Below are 16816 nucleotides of genomic sequence, written 5' to 3'. Positions count from 1 at the left end.
GGCCCATTTGGTACAGGTAGTAAATGATCAGCCTCCTCCCCACTTTACCTTGAGATGGCACTCGCTTGGGGGAGGCAATAAGATCCTCTTAAAGTTACCTTCAAGTCTGGGCAACTGCAAGACCCCTTATATCTGTCGCTTAGGCAGCAGCCATAAATCCTTACCTGCCATGATGAAGTCCCTGGCTCCTGAGTCCACACCTAGGTCCCTTATAGCCCCTCCTAGCTTGTTTTGTTTTTTTAAACTAATTTATTTTTTATTTTATTTTTTCTGTCGGTCATGGGCTTGAACTCTGGGCCTGGACACTGTCCCTCAGCTCTTCAGCTCAAGGCTAGAGCTCTACCACTTGAGCCTCAGCGCCAATTCTGGCCTTTTCTGTGTATTTGGTGTTGAGGAATCAAACCCAGGGCCTCATGCATACAAGGCAAGCAATCTACCACTGAGCCACCTTCCCAGGCCCCCTCCTAGCCTTGTAGGTTATGTAAGTCACCTCAGACAATAGCCGGCACTTCTTCTCTTATGAAAAGGGGTCTTGCCAGTCCCTTTGCTGGCAATAAACCTTTCTTTGTTCTTTGTGCTTGGATGTCTGCATAGTTTCCTGGCAGGGCCTGACAACTACTAATATTTATTATGACCTAACAATAACCTCAAGAATGTAATGTTTAAGGTTGTTTCTAGATTGTGATGATGATTGTATAGCTCTGTAAAATACACTAAACATTATTGTGTTGTACAGCAAATAAAATACTAGTGCTAATTATGGCTATTTTAGTTTCAAAACTGTATTTCTTTTTTATTCCTATTCTTGCCCCATAATCTCATCAGAAATTAGATTATTTTAAATATAGTTTGAGTCAGTTGAGAAGGATCAAATAGAATGCTAAATGTACAGGCTGGGAAGGTGGCTCAGTGGTAGAGTGCTTGCCTTGCATGGATGAGGCCCTGGGTTCGATTCCTCAGCACCACATAAGCAGAAAAAAAAAGCCAGAAGTGGTGCTGTGGCTCAAGTGGTAGAGCACTTGCCTTGAGCTGAAGAGCTGAGGGACAGGGCCCAGGTCCAGAGTTCAGGCCCCACGACTGGACCTCCCCCCCCCAAAAAAAAAAAAAAAAAGCTGAATGTACTTTCTTTTGCACTTCCCAAAGTCCTTGTTATTAGCAAGGAGGATGTATTTGTTACTATTTATTTCCTTTTGTTTTTGTTTTTTTTTTTTTGGTTGGTCGTGGGGCTTGAACTCTGGACCTGGGCCCTGTCCCTCAGCTCTTCAGCTCAAGGCAAGTGCTCTACCACTTGAGCTACAGTGCCACTTCCGGCTTTCTGGTGATTTATTGGAGATAGGAGTCTCACAGTCTTTCCTGCCCGGGGTGGCTTTGAACCGTGTTCCTCAGATCTCAGCCTCCTGAGTAGCTAGGATTACAGGCGTGAGCCACCAGCGCCTGGCTCCTTTTGTTTTTTCAACCCGTTTGTCCATTTAACTACTGGGACTGAAACTTATCTTGAACAGATTATCCCTTCATCTCTTTAGTTCAGTCCTATGGTAAGTTGGTTCTGATAAGGATAGATTAAAAAATGTTAACTGTTTGCTCCATAACGGTCTCCCCATTTTCCTCATTATCCAGTGTCTTCTCATTATTTAGAGCTTTTCTCAATATTGTCTTTCTATTCTAATGTATCCGCAGCATTTTGTTTGGTGCCTTTACTTTAAAGACAGACTAAGAAAAAGCTATTTGAACACTGAAAAAAGAGTCATCACTACCTTTTCTTAGGAGGATAATATCTATTGAAATACACAGAACACTAACTCTTGAAGTTTTATGTAGATGAGCTGGGAGTGATATACAAATTAAACCCTCAGGGACTTCCAAATCCAGGGCTTAAGCTGGTTGTATGTCCAAGTAGATCAGGCTCAGAAAGTAGACTCACAAAAACCAAATTCCCAGGATTCTAACATTGATAAAGGATGCCTGGAAGTTCTGCTTGTGATTGCCAGGCCCTGAGAGACGAAAGGAATCAAGATGTTAGTCTGTGTATATTGGAAAAATTGGGAACCCCCCCTCCGCAAAACTGTTGATGATGAGTCTGTGCTCACCTGAGAACACAGATGACTACTGGCTTTTCCTTCTGAATACACAACTGAAGATGTCAGAAACAGTCTGTGGTTATGATGGGGCCACTGACAGCAATTCCAGTCATCTTTATTGGAAGGGAAAAGACTATTGGGAAAAGAATGGGCAATTGGGAAGAATGCAACATTGGTACCATTGCTTACTCTTTTGTCTATTGGTACTTAACAAACAAGCACCATTCCCCCTCTTATTAATAGTTCATGTTTGAAGGGCTTCAGTTATCTTTTGTGGATGGATTAGGAAGAATTAGAATTTCTTCTATCTTTAATTCTCCTATCTCATTTGGGAACCATTCAGAAGAAAACATTCCAATCCATGAATAAATACTCTGATGAGAAACCTCTTATCTACTGACAAGCAAAAATCAAATATTAGCAGTCTAGTCCTGGAAAGCACTTCGAATCTTGAAGTTCAGCTTTATTGGATGTCAGCCAGAAACATTAAACCATTAGAGTAAAGAGAATTCTATTCAAGTGGACACAGTCAGTTATTTACTTAGAACAAATAAAATTCTTCTAAATAAAATAGAAAATGAGCACAAGATTATTTCATCACATGAGCAGCTATCAAAATGTGAAAACTTCACAAGTAAATTGAATTATATGGAGTTGGGCAATCCCTGATTGCTTGCTGGTTGCCTCCAGAGAGTTTTTATGCCAGCTAACAGAATTTCATTACTCAACTGTTAGTAATAGTTGAATGACACTTTATAATAAACAGACAAACTGAACTACAAGCATCAATAGCATTTATTAAATAGTACTAATAGCCATTGGAAAATATCTACAAGAAGGAATTGGGTAAATACATTTCTAATAACTTTACATAGAAATACCATGATAAGATACTTTTTGGAGAAAATATGTCTTCCACCCAGGATCTATTAGTTCTAAGGTCATATCTGCCAGCAAAAGGTCAATGTATCAGAGAATACAAACTCCAGTTCTCTGCTGCCAATATTTATTAAAAGTCTAGTGTAAGAAGTGCAACATTGGCTCAAGTAATAGAACATCAACCTTGAGTGAAAGTCCATTTTAAGCTTGTCTTACACCTGTAACCCTAGCTACTCAGGAAGCTACTATTTGAGAATCGCTGGCAAAAGCCAGTCCAGGCAAAAAAGGTCATGAGACTCTTAGCTACAATCAACTAGTAAAAGCCAGAAGTGGAGGTATGACTCAAGTGGTAGAGTGCTAGCCTTGAGTGAAAAAAGCCAATCAAGAATCTAAAGCCTGCCAGGCACTGGTGGCTTACACCTATAATCCTAGCTACTCAGGAGGCTGAGATCTGAGGATCAAGGTTCAAAGCCAGCCCAAGCAGGAAAGTCCATGAGACTCTTATCTCCAATAAATCACCAGAAAACCAGAAGTGGTGCTGTGGCTCAAGTAGTAGAGTGCTAGCCTTGAGCTGAAGAGCTGAGGGACAATGCCCAGGCCCAGAGTTCAAGCCCCATGACACAAAAAAAATCTAAAGCCCTGAGTTCAAGCCCCAGTACCAACACCCACACCCCCCACCCATACACCTATTATAGCTGGGTGCTGGTGACTTATGCCTATAATCCTAGCTACTGAGGAGGCTAAGATCTGATAATCGAGGTTCCAAATCAGCTTGGCAGGAAAATTATCAACTCATATCTCCAATTAACCACCAAAGAGCTTGGAATGTGGCTTAGTGGAAGATTCCTCAGTACCACCTAAACAGGAAAAGGTGGAAGTGGCACTGTGACTCAAGTGGTAGAGTGCTAGCCTTGAGTAAAAGAAGCTCAGGGACAGTGCTCAGGCCCTGAGTTCAAGCCCCAAGACTGGCAAAAAAGAAAAAAGAAAAAAAAGAAAAAAATCTGCTTCTTTTTTTGGTCGGTTCTGGGGCTTGAAATCTGGGCCTGGGCGTTGTCCCTCAGCTCTTCAGCTCAAGGTGAGCACTCTACCACTTGAGCCACAGCACCACTTCCTGCTTTCTGGTGGTTAATTGGAGATAAGAGTCTCATGACTTTCCCTGCGTGGGCTGGCTTTGAACTATGATCCTCAGATCTCAGCTTCCTGAGTAGCTAGGATTACAGGCCTGAACCATCAGTGCCTGGCTTAAGAATCTGCTCATTATATGGGCTGGGAAGGTGGCTCAGTGGTAGAATGCTTGCCTTGCATGCATGAGGCCCAGGGTTCAATTCCTCAGCACCACATAAACAGAAAAAGCCAGAAGTGGTACTGTGGCTGAAGTGGTAGAGCTCTATGCTTGAGCTGAAGAGTGGAAGGACAGCACCCAGGCTCAGTTCAGGTTCCAAGACGGACAAAAGAATCTGCTCATTATATTGATACTTTTAATACCTATCACAGGTCAGATCAGGACCACGTAAAAAGCTACATATTTGTTAGTCCTTGTCTCCAGTGAGAATAAAATCAATTATTATAATGAATATTTATTGAGCACTTACCAGGAATCATGAACTCAGAGGTTTATGGAAATTCCTTAAACTCATTATAACCCCATGAAGTGACTTCAGTCATCCTCATACCAAGGTGAGTCATCTTGTAAGAAACAATTTTTTTTCAGTGCTAAGAATTGAATGAGGGCCTTGAGCATGCTAGACAAGTGTTGTACAACTGAGCTATCCTCTCAGACCCAGAAACAAAATGTAAGTGAGTCCATCTTCTTTGCTAGCTAGAGTGGGGCAGAGCCAACTGAAGAGTGAAAAATGGTGATAGCTTGGTTCAAAGGACTAGGGTCTAATGTCTATTCCTTTTGAGGAACTGATTGGACTCTGTCACAAATGATTAACTTAAAGTGGACCCCTTTAACCTGGAAGATATGAAATAAAGTTAAGGTCTATACTTTATAGGGGCAATGGTGGGCCAACACTAAGAATAATTTGAGTGAGCATTTGGCGACATTTAGTCTTTCCAGTATGGGTTACAAAAGCTTGGACATATTCTGAAAAGGTGTCAATGGAGACCAAAAGGTATTTCTATCTTTGACAAGGAAAGAGGGACATGAATAAATTCTAGCTGCCCATTTTCTTCTGGAAGGGTTCTTTTCTGTGGACAAGCTACAGCAGAAGGTGGGTGGTTACTTGGTTGGCTTTGTTTGTTGATTTGACACAGGGGACAGGTGCAGGTCACCTGTTTAATTGTGTCCTGTGTGCCTCATCAGAAAAGTCTTTTAGTTAGGGGAGAGGGTGCCTCTCAGCCTATCCTTAAAGAAGGCTGGGTTTTCATTTGGCCCCTCCCTTTTACCTTGTCAAAATTAACCTGTTGATATATCTCCCCATTTCTCCCTGGAGGCATTAGGTCATAGCTAGAGCATCCGGATTCTGGTTTATTATCATCTCAGTTGTCCTGATTTGACTGATAGTGCAAGGGTAGTTCAGAATTAGATGCTGCAACTGCCCCTAAGAAAAGATACCATTTACTGATTGCTGTTCATCAGCATCCTAAATGCTGTTCAAAGATTATCCCAAATGTGGTTCTTTTTTTCTTTCTGTCCTGGGATTAAACTCAGGATTTGGGCACTGTCCCCGAGCTCTTTTGCTCAAGGCTAGTGTTCTACCACTTTGAGCCATAGCTCCACTTCTGTTTTTTTTTTTTTTTGAATATTTAATCGGAGATAAGAATCTAATGGGGACTTTGCTGCCCAGGTTGGTTTTGAACTGTCATCCTCTAATCTCAGCCTCCTGAGTAGCTAGGATTATAGGCGTGAGCCACCAGTGCCTGGTCCAAACATGGTTCATCAGAAGAGCAATAGTGAGAGAAGCACAGGTAAGTTCTACCAGGTGCAATCTAATTAAACAACCATGTTTTTGGCAGTACTAGAGTTTAAACTCAGGGCCTTGTGCTTGCTAGGCAGGTACTCTATCACTTCAGTCACATCTCCAGCTCCAAAGGCAACAATTATGTCTCTGAATTTCCTGTACAAAGTAACCTAAATCCTCAGACTTGTCTAGTTTCTTCTGACATTGTCTATCATACCCTCACTGCTCACCCCCCAATCTCTCCCAGTGAAAGGAACACCAACTGCCACTTCCTGGAGAGGGGGCATCAAGGAGGAGACATGATATCCTCAGGCAGAATTGGAGAATAAGAGCATATGATGGGAGTACAATTGGGATACTCTTTGAACAGCATTTGGGATGCTAGTGAACAACAATCAGTAAATGGTAACTTTTCTTAGGGGCAGATGCAGCATCTAATTCTGAGCTACCCTGCACTATCAGTCAAATCAGGACAACTGAGATGATAATAAACCAGAATCTGGATGCTCTAGCAATGGCCTAATGCCTCCAGGGAGAAATGAGGAGATATATCAATTTTCTTTCACATTTGACCTTTGAACTAACCAATAAAGTAATTTTTATTTTTCCATTGTTCATGATCTGAGAATAAGGAGTTTGAAAGCCTTATTGAGTAAGTAGAGTCAGAATTTATATGTATTTCAAAAAATGCACTATTTTATTTTGTCTTAAGGTTAAATGATTTTTTCAAATGTATTACGTGAGCAAATGAATAAAAAATAATTCCATAATGCTAAGTGATACTTGGCCATAAAAGGTGTTGTGACTGTGTAATACTCATTAATTTTTTTCTCCATTAATAGAGCACTCAGCTCTCCTGGTGCCGGTGTCTCATTCCTACAATCCTAGCTACTTAGGAGGCAGAGATCAGGAGAATCATGGTTTGAGTCTAGCCTGAGCAAAAAGTTCAAAAGACACCAATTCAACATAAAAAGCTGGGTATGATGGTACTTGACTGTTGTCTCAGCTACATGAAGAAGTGTAAATAGGAAGATCTCAAAAAGTAAGATCCTGGGGCTGGGAAGGTGGTTCAGTGGTAGAGCGCTTGCCTTGCATGCATGGGGCCCTGGGTTTGGTTCCTCAGCACCATATAAGCAAAAAAAAAAAAAAAAAGGAAGATCCTTTTACAAAAATAACCTGAATAGGCCAGGCTCTGGTGGCTCACACTTGTAATCCTAGCTACTCAGGAGGCTGAGATCTGAGGATCATGGTTAAAAGCCAGTCCAGGCAAGGAAAGTCCATTAGACTCTTATCTCCAATTAACCACCAGAAAACTGGAAGTGGCGCTGTGGTTCAAGTGGTAGAGTGCTCCCCTTGAGCTGAAGAGCTCAAGAACAGCGCCCAGGCCCAGAGTTGAATCCCCACCACCACCACCACCACCAACACCAACAAACAGAGTAGCCGGGCACTGGTGGCTCACTCTTGTAATACTAGCTACTCAGGAGGCTGAGTTCAAAACCAACCTGGGCAGGAAAGTTAGTAAGACTTTTATCTCCAATAAACCACTAGAAAACCAGAAGTGATCCTGTGGCTTATGTGGTAGAGTGCTCGCCTTGAGCTGAAGAGCTCAAGCCCAGAGTTCAAGCCCCACGACCAAAAAAAATAAAAAATAAAAAAAATAAAAAAAAAAAAGGGCTAGGCTTAAGTGATAAAGCATCTGCCTAGCAAGCATGACACCCTGACACAGACACAGACACAGAGACAGGAGGAGGAAGAGGAGGAAAGGGAAAGGGAAAGAGGAAGAGGAAGAAAAGAGGGAAGGTAGGAAAGGAAGGAAGGTAGGGAAGGAAGGAAGGAAAGGAAGGAAGGTAGGAAGGAAGGAAGGAAGGGGAAAAGAAAGAAAGAAAGAAGAAAGAAAGAAAGAAAGAAAGAAAGAAAGAAAGAAAGAAAGAAAGAAAGAAAGAAAGAAAGAAAAGATTGTACTCTTCATGACTCCAAAAAGGTCTAGTAATGAACAAAGGTGAGCTAAGTGCTCTTCTGATGTAATGGCTTTGGGGGAGATGGACCAGAGGACTGTTGAGTGTGCTCCACTCAATGTACAAAAGCAGGGAAAATTTCATAAAATGTTGAGAAACACAAAAGGGCTGTCTAGTGAATAGTTTGACCATATTCTTCATATTCTTGTTTAACTCATATTTCTATTATTACAGAATAAATGTAACATATGACATAAGAAAGTGAGGCTGTCTTCTTTTCTTTTCTTTCTTTCTTTCCTTCTTTTTTTTTTGGGTCCGGTCGTGGGGCCTGAACTCTGGGCCTGGGCACTGTCCCTCAGCTCTTCAGCTCAAGGCTAGCACTCTACCACTTGAGCCACAGCGCCACTTCCGGCTTTTTTCTTTTTGCTTATGTGGTGCCGAGGAATCGAACCCAGGGCCTCAGGCATGCAAGGCAAGTGCTCTACCACTGAACCACCTTCCCAGCCCCTTCTTTTTTTTTCTTTTTTTGGTCAGTCATGAGGCCTGAACTCTGGGCCTGAACACTATCCCTCAGCTCTTCAGCTCAAGGCTGGCGCTCTACCACTTGAGCCACAGCACCACTTCCGGCTTTTTCTGCTTACTTGGTGCTGAAGAATTGAACCCAGGGCCTCATGCAGGCAAGGCAAGCACTCTACCACTGAGCTACCTTTCTAGCCCCTTATTTTCAATAGCAGCAATTGCATTAGGCATGGTAGCACACATTTATAAACACAGCACTTGGAAGATAGTGTGTTCAAGGCCAGCCTGGATTACAAAACAAGACTGTCACAAAACAGGAATGGCAGTTGCCACTTACTGTGCAATTATTTTGCAATATCACATTAGTACTTTATGTGAGTCTATTTTCTCCCTTGTTCCTTATAACCCTGAAAGGTAAGTATTATGTCCATTTTACATGTGGCTCAGAAATATACCCGACCTTACAAATATACACATTTAGCAACATCCTAAAACTTCAAACTCTGAAGAAGCCCCTACATATTTAAGTGGCAGTAGAGCAAATTTTCAATCACATGACTTCTCCAACTCACAGAAATAACTGTGACTCCCAAGGTCACCCTGCTGCTTGGTGATTGTTGATTCGGTTGAGTCTCTGCTGCCCTCTCCTGGACACTGAACCTTTTCTTGGTAGCCCACTGCTACACTGGGAGCTCACCTACAGGGAGCTTCTGTTTCCAGTATGTTTGGGTAGCTCACTAAGATAATCAAACATTCCTGGAGTTCAGCATCTATTTTGTCAGAAATAATGCTCCTCTAGGGGGCAGTGTGGACAAACTATCTTGACCAAACTGTCAAGGTACTTGTCCTCAAGTTAAGATTCTCTTGCCTGTGCAATGAGACCAAGGCTCAGAGAACTTAAAACAACAATAACAACAACAAACTTAATTTAACCAGGTATAGTGGCCTGTCTCACATCTGCAATCCAAGCACTTGGGAGGTTGAGGCAGGAGGATTGTAAATTCAAGGCTGGCTTGGGTTACATACCTTGTTGCTAAAAACAAAATGAAACAAAAACTTGGTCAAGATAATAAACTAGTCAATGATGGGGCTAGGATTCAGTCTCTGACTTCAAAACAAATTCTCTTCATTCTGTGGGGCTATCTTCCCAACCATATATTTGACTGAATAGGATACAGTAAATAGTAATTAAATAAACATATGTAATCATCTACTCTGCCTAATCTATGAAATGGAGAAAAGAGACAAGATACCATTTGGAAGAAACTATTGCTCCAAGCAGGCTGGAGATTTTGATTCTATTTCAAGCAAGGAAGGCTGGATAATTTTAATTCTATTTATTTTTGGATAGCTTATGTAAGTTATGCAAAGAAGGATTTCATTGTTATATTTCCATAAATTTACAATATACTCTAGTCAACCTCACCTTTTCCCTCACTCTCATGTTAAATAATGGAGTTAAATTTAGAAAGATGAATGTCAGGAAGTAAGGGGATGAACTAGAAGCCGGTGATACTTGCTGGGAAGCCTGTGAACTAGGCCTAACAAAAGTTGTTAGGTTTGTCTAAGGGTGGTGGCACAATGAAAGAATCATCCATTAAGTCCACCGAATATAAAATCCCCCAAAGAGCAGAGGAATTTTAGAAGTATTCTTGGGAAAGAGGCGATCTTTGGTAGGAAGAAAAAGGTTGAAAGAGTATGAGGTGTTGGTGTTTCCATCTCCTTTGGGGTTTCTCTGACTCTAAGCTGTTGGACCTTCATTAAAACAAAGCAACAAGCTGGGTGCTGGTGGCTTACGCCTGTAATCCTAGCTATTCAGGAGGCTGAGATCTGAGGATCGCGGTTCAAAGCCAGCCAGGGCAAGAAAGACTGAGAGACTCCTATCTCCAATAAAACCACTAGAAAAACCGGAAGTGGTGCTGTAGCTCAAGTGGTAGAGTGCTCGCCTTGAGCTGAAGAGCTGAGGGATAGTGCACAGGTCCAGAGTTCAAGCCCCACAACCGACCAAAAAAAAAAAAAAAAGCAACATTCCCCTCCCCTAGAAAGGAATTGTAACCTTAGGGAAGAAACAGAATCCTAGAGTTCTAGTTAGGTGATAATAGCAATTCTGAGGGAAAGAGCCTTGGAAGTATGGGTAATGTCACCAGGGAAATGTATAATAGGGTGGTGAGGAGTTATCTCTGATAGGAGAGGTCTATCCCCAATAGAAAAGGGGTAATCCCAACTCAACTTCCCAATTATCCTCCCCATCAAAGCTCTTCCATTCCCTGATGAAAAGAATTTCAAAACGATTATTGACAAGATTCACAAGTAAAGGACCAGCAAAGATTTATTAATAAAGCAGAGTAAAGCATGGAGAAGGGGAAATCACATCCTGATGTCCAGAGAGTAGGAGCCAAAAGGCTCATATGAGCAGTCTTCATTCCAGTAGTTTATGCCATCTAAGCTAGATAAGTGGTCATCTTGAAAAGTTCAATCATTTTCTTAAGTTCCTATTTTCATGTACCAACCAATATCAAGTTGTGGCTTTACAATGAAAAAACCTTGTAATGTGACTGACTGCTTCTTGGAACATTCCTTTTTTTGGTTGGAAATAGTAACTCACTTAACATCTAAAATAAAAAGGCAAACAGGAGGTGGAGGCAGGAGAAAAAAGATCTCATTTCAAAAACAAGCTGAGTATGGTGGTTCATATCTGTGGTCTCAGCTATTTAGGAAGTAGGATGATTTTGTTTCAAGACAAACTGGAAATAAAGTTAGCACAAAACTCTACCTGAAAAATAATCTAAAAGCACAAGAACTGGGAAGATGGCTCAAGTGGTAAAGCACTTTCTAGGCAAGGCTGAGTTCAGTTACCAGTACAGCAAACAAACACATAAATAAATTAAGAGATGTAGTGGAATGTATAAATTAAGAGCTGTAGTGGAATGTATGAATGTACTTTCTGCAAAGATGTTTTCTGACTCTGTTACCTAATTCTACTTATTTTGCCTCAATGACGGTCATGGATAACTTACAATAAAGTTCTGGAGCCTATACATTAGTCCCTCATCTAGTAGCTATTCTTGCCCTTCAAATTCTCTTCAGACTTTTAGAGGACATTATGCTGTATTATTGTCTTTTGTGTGTGTGTATATGCTGGTTGTAGGGCGAGAACTCAGAGCCTGGGCACTGACTCTTAGATTTTTCACTCAAGGCTATAGCTTGAGCTATAGCTCCACTTTCAGCTTTTTGGTAGTTAATTGGAGATGACTGTCTTCAGCATTTTCCTGCTAGGGATGACTTTGAACCAATAATCCTCAGATCTTAACCTCCTGAATAGCTGGGATAACAGGTGTGAGTCACTGGCACCGAGGTCTGTAATATTTTTATGTTTTCATTCTTCATGTACAAGTGGGTAAAGGAAAAGATGGAAGAAAATTTCTTGAGGACAAATTGATAGGCCTGGAACTCCAACTTCATTAGATTTTGAGGAAGAGAAAAAGAATAGGAAATAAATGAGACAGAAGCTTGAGTATGGTGATGATGATTTGAGTCCTTGTTCCCTCTATACCGATTCTATACTCCCTAAGGAAACTTCTTGTGCTAATTTTGTTTCCCAAGCTCACTTTTCTTCAGGGATGGCATTATATTTCTTAGGATAAATTAGTAAATTGTACTCTGGTGATTTAATTACTACCTAGGTGAAATAATAAAATCAAATTCCTCAATTTGCAAATCAGAAATTTTAATCAGCTCTTTTAACAATCCCCAATATGGATCTGTTCCATGATCATTCTGTTACAGAGCAATCCTGAAAATAGATGTTTTCTACAAATCAATATTCTGTATGGAAGTCCAGTTAGGGAAAATAAGATTTTCCTCAGAAAGATTATCCTCAGATTATCCTTGTAGAAGTAACAGTAATAACATATATAAATTGCTTACTAAGGCAGGCTCTGTTCTAGGCACTTTAAGAGTGCTAACTTGAGACAATCATTGTTGTGGAATATTTGCCATAGTGAGAACCCCCCACCCCTAACACACCAAAGGGGGAAAAAGGAAAGGAGGAAGAAAAAGAACAATCAAAAGAGAAAAAGCAAGCAAGCTGGGCGTGGTCATGTATACAAGTAATCCTAGCATTTAAGAGGCAGAGGCATGAGAATCACACATTCATAGACTAGCCTGGACTACACAGTAGTGAGATTCTGTTTCAAAACACAAACAAGCTTGGTGTGATGGTGCCTACCTGTGATCCCAGGTACTAGGGAAGCAGAGGCAGGAGACAAACCCATGAAAAAATAAAAAAATAAAAATAGACTGTTCCTAAACCAAATAACAAGAGAGCTAGTGGCTCAATGGTAGAGCACTTGCCTATATGCCTAAGACCCTAGGTTCAGACCTCAGAGTGCACAAAGTAGAGGGACTAAGGGAAAAGAAGGAGGGTAGGACAAGAAAAAAAGAACTTGAAGCTTAAAGAGATTGAAAGGAACATATATAAAGCTGAAGCTGGGAAATAAACCCTAAAAATTTGGCCCCAGAATCTTTTGGTATATTTCTGTATGGAAAAAAACTTCCATACCTAATACAGTTGTGGGGCTTGAACTCAGGGCCTGGGCACTGTTGCTGAGCTTTGGTACTCAAGGCGCATCCAATACTTTGAGCCACTGAGATACATCTGGTTTTCTGGCTGGCTTTGAACTGCAGTCCTCAGATCCCAGCCTCCTGAATAGCTAGGATTACAGGTGTGAGTCACTGGCACCTGACTTCAGGACTTATTCCCCGCCCCCTATATTTTCAGCCTTAGGACAGGACCTGAAACATATTGTGCTATCACTAATGTCTTTTAACACTTCTCTACTTACCTAATGGATAGTCTAGTGTGTGTGTGTGTGTGTGTGTGTGTGTGTGTGTGTGTGTGTGTGTGTGTGTGTGTGTGTATAAAATCTAATATGTATTCTTTTTTTTGGGGGGGGGGTCTGGTCCTGGGGCCTGAACTCTGGGCCAGGGTGCTATCCCTCAGCTCTTCAGCTCAAGGCTAGCGCTCTACCACTTGAGCCACAGCACCACTTCCGGCTTTTTTCTTTTTGCTTATGTGGTGCTGAGGCATCTAACCTAGGGCCTCATGCATGCAAGGCAAGCGCTCTACCACTGAGCCACCTTCCCAGCCCTCTCTAGTATATATTCTTTCCTATCTCATTTTGAAAGAACTGTAACAAAATTTTTTTTTGTTCTCTTTCTTCACCAAAAAACCCCACCATTGAGCTGGGCACCAGTGGCTCACGCCTGTAATCTTAGCTACTCAGGAGGCTGAGATCTGAGGATCACGGTTCAAAGACAAGCTGGGCAGGAAAGTCCGTGAAACTCTTATCTCCAATAAACCACTCACAAAACTGGAAGTGGTGCTGTGGCTCAAGTGGTAGAGCGCTAGCCTTGAGCTGAAGAGCTGAGGGACAGCACTCAGGCCCAGAGTTCAAGTCCCACAACCAACCAAAAAACCCCCACTAAAAACCAAAACCAAAAAATCAAAAACCAAAACCAAAAACCCACCATTGACATTTCCCCCAATTCAGCTGATGACTTTATCTTATCCTAACCTCCACCACCTAAGGAGTCACTCCACTTTCTTAGGCCCTGATATAAAGCATGGTCTTTCCCTGAAATCTGGTGACTCAGGTCATTCCCCAAAATTAGTTGACTCAGGCCTTATCAGGCGACACAGGCAGCTGCAACCATAAACCATAGCCCTACCACAACAAAATACCTTGCTCTCATGCACCTCACAAACTCCACATCTCACACAAACCAGACTGCAGAGTACTCCCAGCCCCTAGTGAAATTCTGTCCACCCCCATCCCCTAGCCATATAAACCACCTTGCTCAAGGACTAGTACTAATCCCTGCCCAGAAGGGTCAGCCTGTGAACTTGCTGACAATAAACTTTGCTGTATGTGACTTGATGTCAGTGTGGTCTTCTGGGCTGAGGTTTTCAACTACCAGATCTATCCATCTACTTACACCTGGACCATTCGCCGCAGGTCTCTCCATTTGAAATAAAAATGTCAACTGGGCACTGGTGGCTCACACCTGTAATCCTAGTTACTCAGGGAGATCTGATGATTACTGTTTGAAGTCAACCCAGCCAACCCAAGAGTCTGTGAGACTCTTCTAATTAACCATCAAAAAGCTGGAAATGGGGCTGTGGCTTGAGTGGGAGTGTGCCAGCCTTAGGCAAAAGGAGGTCAGTGACAGCACCCATCCACTGCCCCAAGATTGACCCCCTTCCCTAAAAAAAGTGTACTTAATTTATACCCCAGGCCCACTTTTTTTTTTTTTTTGGTGAGTGTTCTCTCAAGTCCAGTTTTCCCGTATCAAATCCAATTATGCTCTTAAGCCAATTTTGAGTCTGTTCCTCATTCCATTCACTGATAAGTCTTGCCATTCTTAAATCAATCCCATGACTTTTGCCTTTTACATTTACTATTGTGACTTCCTGTGTGGGAGAAACTTTTTTTTTTCTTTTTGTTGGTTTAAGACAGCCTCTAGAGGACCTCCTGCCTTTTAACCTGAGTACAAGGGATTAGGGGTGTGAATCACCACGCCCAGCGCTTTTTTTGCTGTGTTTAAATCATATGAGCTTTAATTATGGATATGGTTTGAGGTAGAAATGGATCTTAATTTACTTTCTCTCAAAAAACTTTACTTTCTCTCTCGGCGCCGCTTCATTTCCCCACTGACTTGTAACACCATCCCTATCATAAACTCAGTTTGCTTGGAACTAATTTTCATTTGGATCTAACAACCATAGCTGCTTCTTTTCCTCCTCCCACTAGGGATGCTTTGTTTTGGTGGAGGTGGAGTTTGAACTCAGGCTTCCCGCTTCCCCTCCCACTTGAGCCACGCCTCCAACCTGCTGTTTTTTTCAGGAGGGGACTGGCTTCAGATTAGAATCTTCCTACTTACACCCCGCCCCTAGAGCTGGGAACACAGGCCACTGCTCTAGGCTCTTAGGACCACTTTCCACCTTCCTCTCATCTTCAATTTGCAGCTCAGTCATCGCCATCATATCTAGAATGTCTACAGAAGTTCCAGCCAGACGACCCATAACTCCAAACGGCCTAAAGAGACGAGGTGGACTAGAACTCCTGACAAGCTGTTGCTAGGCGGCTGTTAGAGCGTTTGTTGCGCAGGCCTCAGAGAGAGCATCCAAACCCTCGGCGCCCTAGTGACGGAATCAGGCGAGCGCCGGCGTCGCCAGGGAGTGCGTCAGTGCGCGCGGGCGACAGGGGGGCGGGCCCAGCGGCGGGTCACGTGGCTTGGTTGCCTACGCGCTGCTGGGCCGTGGGAAGATGGCGGACGGAAAGGGAGACGCCGCCACCGCCGTCGCCGCCGCAGCCGCCGTCGCCACCGAGGCTGAGGCTAAGGCACCGGCGGGAGCGGGAACCGGAGATGGTGCCGAGACTGAGTCCATGGCTCGGGGTCATCGCCCTACATCGCCGGCACCCGGAGCCCCCGGTCTGAGACCGTGTCTGTGGCAGCTGGAGACAGAGCTGAGGGAACAGGAGGTGTCGGAGGTCTCATCTTTGAACTACTGCCGGAGCTTCTGCCAGGTAAGGGGTTGACTGGCTGACTGTGGGCAGCGGGGCGGGGGCCGAGGGGAAGAGGCCCCGGATCCGTTGCAGCCTCCGAGCTGCTCTGAGAGCAACACCATCCCCGGGTCCCGCCGCGCCCCCAGGCCGGTAAGGCCCAGCCAGAAGCTCAGTGCTGGCCCTGCTTCGCCACAGTCGACTTTAGCCACTGCCCTGGTGGGTTGGGCTGGGCTCATTGAGCCCGGAGACCGCCACCGGCTCCAGGGAGAGGCCGTGCCCTGTCTCCTGTGTCTTGGCTGGGTGGTTGGAGCGTCACTGCCTCCTGAGGGATTAATTGCCCGTGCCTGCAAGAAGATGCCTTTTTTGTTGTTTTTGTTTTTAAAGTGGAGTGCTGATTTCCTAACTGGAAAGCCAATGTTTTGAGTTTTTTTGTTTTTTGTCTGTGGAGTCTTCTGGCCTCTAAAAGATAATGACAGTTGGTTTTGAAAAGCTTAGTTTAAGGGCTGTTATGGGTTGTGGGACTGGTTGATTGGTTTTTGCTTCTCACCCTTTTTGAGGGTTTCACCTTTTCTTGTATTCATTTGAGGATTCTGCTAACCAGGAGCAAGGCCGATGAGCCTTGTGGTGGCGAATAGTCTCGAGTAAAAGAAGAGACAGAGACAGTATGGCCTCTTTTGGTAGTTATGTGATGGATCATTTTGTGCTATAGGAGTCCCAACCTATAACTACGTGTTTATGCATGTGTTTGGTTTGTTCTAGATTGTGCCGAGGTTTTTCTTCAAATGTTTTCAAAATGTAAACATTTGCCATTGTTATTTCTACTTCTGATATTTGTACTATCAGGTTTCAGTCATCCCTTTTGCTTCTTGCCCGGTGTACCTTAGAGAATTCAAAATAATCCTAATGTATTG

At 43.0% G+C, this 16816-nt stretch overlaps 1 protein-coding gene and 1 long non-coding RNA gene across 2 annotated transcripts in view; one reads left to right on the top strand and one right to left on the bottom strand.

The window, feature by feature from the left end:
- Nucleotides 1–1765: 1765 nt before the first annotated feature.
- Nucleotides 1766–15489, bottom strand: LOC138803289 (uncharacterized). Its single transcript, XR_011364926.1, has 3 exons — nucleotides 15280–15489; nucleotides 2088–2211; nucleotides 1766–1991 (listed from the first exon to the last, which is right to left on the bottom strand). It is a non-coding gene; the product is annotated as an uncharacterized lncRNA (long non-coding RNA).
- Nucleotides 15490–15665: 176 nt separating this feature from the next.
- The window catches only part of LOC138803476 (zinc finger protein Rlf-like), a 67043-nt gene continuing 65892 nt past the window's right edge, over nucleotides 15666–16816 (top strand). Inside the window, exon 1 of the mRNA XM_069987556.1 lies at nucleotides 15666–15926. Coding sequence (XP_069843657.1) covers nucleotides 15666–15926 — 261 coding nt within the window. The remainder of the gene's footprint in view (nucleotides 15927–16816) is intronic.

Source organism: Dipodomys merriami, unplaced genomic scaffold (assembly GCF_024711535.1).
Source record: "Dipodomys merriami isolate MVZ:Mamm:240054 unplaced genomic scaffold, mDipMer1.0.p SCAF_34, whole genome shotgun sequence".
NCBI lineage: Eukaryota > Metazoa > Chordata > Mammalia > Rodentia > Heteromyidae > Dipodomys > Dipodomys merriami.
The sequence above is the reverse complement of the archived record's forward strand: the minus strand, read 5'-3'. Positions and strand labels throughout refer to the sequence as shown.